The following is a 7,153-nucleotide window of genomic DNA, read 5'->3' on the forward strand; positions in this document are numbered from 1 at the left end:
AATAAAAATCTCATTTTTTTCCAATATTTATATTTTGCTCATTGGGTTATTTGGTTTGTTAAATGTGAGAAGGGGGGGGGGGGGGAGGATTAGGGAACTAACATCTGTCGTTCAAAAAAGGTTCAAATTTCCTAAAAACAAGTGTTGAGCTTTATCTTCGAGAAGGTTAACAATAGGGGTCTTTGCGCTATTGCTCAAATCTCTTCGATATAAGCTTCTCGGTGGCCTCGCTGTTTGCAGGTATAATCTCATTTCTTTCATTAGAAATTAATATTGATTTTATGTCTGTGACTTGAGTAGTATCTTGATTAGGTCATTATTACAACGTCTTTGTTATGTCTTTCAAAAACTCAATGGAGCAAGTACCAATGAAAGCACCACCAAGTACCAAAAAATTTACAACTTCTACTGAAAATTTGTTGTTTAATTTTGCATGGTCTGCCTTTTCAATATCATTTTTGATGACCGTGTTTTTTATTACGTTTATTTTTATTTTCTTGCTTATTCAATATTTTATATTGGTTGTTTCTTTATTTATTTTTTTGAGTAATGAAACAATTTCAGTCAACTTGACATAATCCTTATCAAAGATATTATCATTAAGATTGTTGAATATTTATTTTTGGTATAATATATTTTACAAACTTATGTTTTTCATAACTTTTGATATAATATGATTTATTGTGGTATAATATGAGTAGAATTTCCACAATTTTTGTTGATTTCAAATGGATATCTCATTTTTCCTTTGGGTGGTCTCAAGTTCGTCTTCTATAAGTGTTTTTTTAGAAAAAAATAATAATAATAAGTGAAAGAATGTACTACTACTTAGTGAATGAACTTATTGTAAATTTTTTTATAAAGTATATGTTCAAGGTAAAATATAGATAGATTGTGAATTGTAAATAGCAAATAGATGTAGAAACCCTTCAAAGAGCATTATGTCGATCTTTAAGTGATGTGAATGATCTTAACATTTTCACGTTAAGCTATATGAAGTCGATAAATTAAAGGATCAAATTTTGTTACTATGTTTTTCATATTATTCTTATGTAGATGACCTATATATAGAAGAATAGCTCTCTTAGATTTTTTTTTTTTTAAGAGACTAAGTTGTAAACCAGTCAGATTTAGGGAGGACATCCAATGACATACAATAGAGACTTGACAAACTTCTTATCATGCACTACTTATTGGCCGACCTACTATTTTGTCGATATTGTTATTATTGCTTGAACAGTTAAACACACTAATAGCTTTGTGACATAGTCATACCAAGAATGATGACCTTTTTCTTTGTTCTTATAATTGGGCAACTCTTCACTTTGCCCTCGTCCACCAAGGAAATTAAACTAATCAGAGAAATGGGATTCAAACTAAAAGTAGTGCAACTTGCTCTTTGTAGTATTCTTGAATTTATGCAGTTTCACTGATCGAACGATATTTTGATACTGAGGTATTTATATTTTGTATTTGTAGTGATGCGCTCATTGAGAATTGGAAAGGTTCTCACTTTTTTTGTGATAATTTGAGGTAGTTCTTCACAGTTTGTTAATTCATTTTAATGCTAAGATACTACTAAAACTTACTGATGACCTACAGGGAATGTAAACAATGAAAGATGATTTGAATGTCGCAAACTTGTAATTGGAAGAACTTTCTAAGAGAAAAGGGAGTTTCTTATTGCAGGGTTTTAAGATGGTTTAGTTGATATAACACTCAAACTATTCATTACCATACTCATCTCATTGAAACTTAACTTGACTTGATTTTTTCTTTACTAAGTGTATGTTGGTATCTGTCTTGCAGATATTTCGCTAAATTAAACACCTGAATGTTTAGCTCGCGCACATTCTCTCTCCTCACCATATCGCTCTATTTTCCAAACCCAGCAATATTAGTGCCTCCTAAAAAAAGGGAGGTGCTAATAATTAGTTAGACCTCCCTGCATTTGTTTAATTCTCCTTCTTTTATTTTTAAATTATAATCACCTCCCCATCACATCGAAATTTCACCCAATTTCAAACAATATCGGAAGAAATATTATAAGTTTTTGAAAAAATTTGGAAATAACAAAAGAAAACCCCACATTCTAATCTAATGAAAGATTATGGTCTAAACACCGAACAAGCTTCTCATTTTTGGTCGCCTCTATCTCTCACCCATATTCCAAATGATTTCTCCTTGAAGCCCTGCATATCAAAAGAAGGTATATTTTCCAACTAAGTTACTTTTATTTGTTTTAAGTTCATCAAAACCTTACTTTCTGACTTTTATCATTTTCAATTCTTTTTATGTAAACAAAACTATGTTGTGCTGATGATTTTTTTTTATGTAAGTGTTATCAAATTGGTTTCTCCTCCTCAAGTGAATCTGTCTGATGTGTATTCGATGTTGCCCCTTTCTTCCGTAAAAGGTACTGCCAATTTCTTTGCAAAATCAACTGCTCTTAATGAATTGCTTCCTTTAAAATCAATGTATGAGGATTAGGTTCAAATGCTTATGCGTCAAGGTATAATAACTCTCTTTCTTTCTCTTGGTGTTTGAATATTTGTCTATTTTTGGATAAAAATGATTGCCTTATGTTGTGTGTTTGAGTTGTTAGCTGCATTTGGATAGAAATGAGGAGACCCGTATTAAATCTAGATGTATTATGAGCTTTGGAACTGTTTTTAGATTGTAACGTTGATTGGGCATGTGATATTGTTACTTTGATTTTGAAGTTGTTATTATGGTAAAGCTTAAATTGGGCTTTTATATGATTTGTTGTAGATAATGGTAAATGAGATTAAGTTCCATGGTGTTTATTAGTAATATACCCTTCTTTGGTCATTTGTAAAGCCTCGCAAACATTTTATTGCTTCTACCTTTTGTTTCGATATGTACATGTATTTTTCATTTAGGTTCTGATGGTAATAATTATGCATCTCAATTATAGGTTCTCAATTACTTCAGCGACCATTGACACAATTAATTTGTTGCCATAAAGTTTGCGAGGCTTTACAAATGAGCAAAGAAGGGTATCCAAGGTATGCAAAAATAAGTCATAGTTCGGGCACTAAAATGAATTTTGATTTCCATGCCACTTGAACCTCTTTTGTCTATTTTCTCAATACTGTTGAATTTTTTTTTCTGAGTTTTACCAAGTTTAATTGATGAGAGAAATTGACCTTTTTTTTTCTTCTTTTTAGGATATACTCCATGAGTGGGATGGTCATTGATACAAACCGTGAGAACTATGAAATTGGTTTACGAAAGTTGCTCATCACATTGATTTCAAAGGTGTATATATATAAATTTTTGGAGGTAAAAATTTTTTTGTCTAAGCATATAGTGTTGTGATTGTGAAAAATATGGTCAGTAACCCACTCTCCATGATATGATGAGTGGAGAAACAAAATAATGTGGTGAATGTTCTTACGAAAAAAAAATCACAAAAAAATGATATTTTAAATTATTTTTTCACAATACTCATGTTCTGCTTATTATTAGGGTAATTAACGTTAAGTTTATCATTAGAACTCTTCAATTCTTATTTGTCTTTTTCAAAGCTTTTGATGTAATATGAGTTTGTTATATAATTCAAATAAAAATTCCACGGTTTTTGTTAAAACTTCTGACCCATTATACTGGATTGATTAAAATTCCAAAACTTTTGGTCTCTGTTGTAATAAACTTTATAAGCTGGATTTCTTTTGTAGAATAAATAGAAGAGCAGTGCTAGATCTTTATGGTGTTGGTGCTGGTGCTGGTGTTGATAAGCAGTCAAGACTAAGGCCAAGCATTATACCTCCTACCTCACGAAGGTTTGTGTGAAAGTAAGATGATATCCTTTGTTTACTTCCAATTTTCATTTACTCTATAACAGCTCAATTGGGTATGTACAAGGGAGTAAGCAGTAAGGGACAACACAGTAGAAAAACTATGACTCAGTATATGGGAGTCAAGGGTTTATTGTCGACTGTTATCTACTATTACTATTTTAATCCTTTATGGCATTTTCATGCACTTCTTGGAGTTCAATAAAGAATAGAGTTAGTTTTTCAGGTTATTGGAGTACCTTATAATGAGACTTCCCAAAAACCCCTAAACTAGATATTGATGGGTAAGAGCACACTATCTGCAAATTAATACTATTTGAATGTTTCCTTTTTTTTTTCTTCACGTTGGGTTGCTACTGAAATAAATCAAAAAATGAATAAACGTAGAGGCTCAAACTTTTAGAGTTGTCACTTCAAAACCTTGCGGCATAATATCTCCATTGTAGTATAATGAATTTGTTTGCAAGTGAAGACAATATTTCCTTGAAGAATTTAAAAATGCATTCAACATCATGATCAAAGTACATCTGAGCATTAGAGTGAGTTACAGGGAAAAATGATGGTTCTTAATCATTTGTTTGCATTAGAGTGAGTTACAGAGAAAAAAGAGGAAACTGGCGAATGTGATAGGCCAGATTTGGATAAAGACAACAGTGGAAGGCCTTCTTTTTCTTCAATAGAGAAATCGTTTGGTTTCCTAGACAAGGAACTTGAGGCCAGTGGATTTACCAGAAAGAACCAGGAAGAAATAGAGAAGGTTTTGACTGGAACAAATGAGATTGATAATGAGTCTGATGATAGCGAGTCTGATGTTGACACTGAGGATGAAAGATACATTGAAGTTGGCATCAAGAATATGGGTTCCTTGAATTTGGGGGATCAAGAATTAATTGTGAGTACCAAAAACAAGGAAAGGAGCGAGGATAAGCATTTATGTAATGCTAATGTCAACAATGGACCGGAGACACTGCAAGCAAGTGAGAAGGATGAAACTGGCGAGGATAAATTTGTTGAAAGCATTGGACATGAGCCATTACAAGCAAGTGAGAGGTATTACTTGAGCCATCCTTTTATGTTACTTATTATAATATTCTTTTTTTGCTCTTGAGTGAAGACATTAATACTTTTCCATTGGGAGGGTAATCAGGACCCAAACGACGCTGACACTGACACTGCAAAGCGTTTGCACAAGCAGAGACGGCATGCAATTGCAGCAACTCATGGGAGGCGGAGGCCAATTGCCTCGAGAAATACCTATAAGGACAAGGGTGGCAAGAGTTCTAATAGTTCCAAAGTTCAGAAACAAATGGGCATTTGGTGATGAAAATATTAGATTCACCTGCATTGGATCTGATGTTTCATTAGGTGTGCATTCACCGCGACAAGCTTTGGATATGGTTAGCAAGAGACAGTAAAAGTTGTAGTTTTGTTTGATGTTGATTCTTCTTTTCAATTTAAGTTATTCCGAGTGAACAGTTTAAATAGCGTGAAGAACCATTTATCATAAAATAAATAAATAAATAGAAAGAAAATGTGTAATCATTTTGACGGAAAACCACCAATTACGAAAGGCAGCTACTTCATGAATCAGCAATCGCCTCCCATGTTGTACTTCTTTTAGGAATGTGGATGAGCAATATTCCAGGGGTGGAATGCAATATTACAAGTTTTATGCTGGAACGCTTTTTTGTACTTTTTTCTTATTTATGCCATATTCGTAATTGTGGCTTGGTTGCAAGCGTATGGAAAAATTTAGTTTCATTTCAATATTTTATTGAGTGCTTTGCGTTTACTCTGCAAAATAGACTAATACCAAATTGTTTATTTATTCTTTTTTTTTTCTTACTATGACCAAACGCCCCAGAAAGGGGTGATGTATCTTGGATTACAAACCTACAATAAAAGGTCTATTTTCCTTTCCTGGAAAAAAAAAAAAAAAAAAAAAAAAAAACTGATATTCCCATGGCATCCACATTCCCCAAGTATCTCTCATTTCCATTTCTCTACAACGTCAATGGTTAGAGACAACAATTTTTGAAGGATCTTTCATATTTGTGAAACTGGATTGTGTCCGTGATTAAGGTTATGATAATTATGGGATTAGGGTTTAATAGTTTCATACTCATTTTTAATATAAAAGTTATTGTTTGTTTTTCTATTGAGCAAGGCTCAGTTCAAGTACGGTATGAAATTCAAGGACTACAACAAATTTTAAACTTTTTAGATGTGACGAGTCTTTTATAAAATATGGCTATCTATATATGGTGGTTGCATTGAAAGACTATAGAGGTGTGCAAATGGACCTAACTATTGTCACTATTATTTCTTATAGACCATTAGGGAAATTGAATGGTTTCAATATTTTTTCTACAATTCCGAGGGTTCTATCCATTTAGTATGTTATTCAAGATTATGCTCACATTTCTACCGAGGTGTACGTCTATTCTGAATGGTTTTTGTGATGAAACCTTTAGTAGTTGGTTCTATTCATTTTTTTAAAACCACGGGATTTCTATTCATCCCTCCTTCACCAAGATGAATACACAACTATTTGATCTCTTTTGTTTTTGGGAAAAATGTAGCACGTTAAAGATTAGAAGAACAATGAATCTAAGTCCTCAAGATCCCGAGTAATTAAGTAGAATGCAACATGGGCTAACATGTGCCTCATCTTAAATAGTTTAATTGTTAAGAATACGAGATGTGGATCTAAGTTTGTGGTATAATAAGAAGGAGAAGAAGAAGGATGTGTGAGTTTGTGTTTCACCCTATTGTTGTTGTAGGTTAGAAGTACCCATGCAATATTGAGCTCCTTCTCTCTCAAAGCAATCAGGTGAAATTGGTGATTTTCAGTGTTTGAGATCATCATTGTTTTCATTGTTTGCATTTTTAGGTCGTAAGATTATGAAAGAGTTTGAGATCATCATTGTTTTCAGTGTTTGCATTTTCAGGTTAAAGTAAAAGAGGAAGAATGTCGCCGAAAAACAAACAAAATGGGCAAAGGAATCTTAAGTTTACCAACGGTAAGTGCAATTTTTTAAGTGTATATTGGTACTTATATAAAGAAGTGATTTTGGGCCTAAGTGGTGGATTGATTATCTTACGACAATGAACTGATTATTATATTTGAGACAACAAGCTAAGTTCTTCAATATTACTCTGACAGTTCAGTCTATTACTATATGATTATAATGAGATTATGACATGTAAATTTCTACTAAGAGAGATGCACTGCATCATTATATGTCAAAGAATAGATGAATGTAAGGAGATATAATGTTCATAGATTAAGACTTAGAGAGTGGCGACATAGATGTTTGTTAGGACCAATA

At 32.6% G+C, this 7,153-nt stretch overlaps 1 protein-coding gene across 1 annotated transcript; it reads left to right on the forward strand.

The window, feature by feature from the left end:
- The first annotated feature begins 4,101 nt into the window (after window positions 1-4,101).
- LOC147480623 (uncharacterized) lies at window positions 4,102-5,376 on the forward strand. The gene is made up of 3 exons (XM_086576164.1): window positions 4,102-4,105; window positions 4,415-4,871; window positions 4,969-5,376. The coding sequence occupies exons 1-3, from the start codon at window positions 4,102-4,104 to the stop codon at window positions 5,234-5,236; spliced, it is 729 nt and encodes a 242-aa protein (XP_086432290.1). The 3' UTR covers window positions 5,237-5,376.
- The last annotated feature ends 1,777 nt before the right edge of the window (window positions 5,377-7,153 follow it).

Source organism: Coptis chinensis, chromosome 8, assembly GCF_015680905.1.
Source record: "Coptis chinensis isolate HL-2020 chromosome 8, ASM1568090v1, whole genome shotgun sequence".
NCBI lineage: Eukaryota > Viridiplantae > Streptophyta > Magnoliopsida > Ranunculales > Ranunculaceae > Coptis > Coptis chinensis.

Excerpts from the sequence above, each read along its gene's own strand:
- LOC147480623 (XM_086576164.1), top strand. Across the intron at positions 4,872-4,968 it reads CCATTACAAGCAAGTGAGAG|GACCCAAACGACGCTGACAC; the intron begins GTATTACTTGAG and ends GAGGGTAATCAG.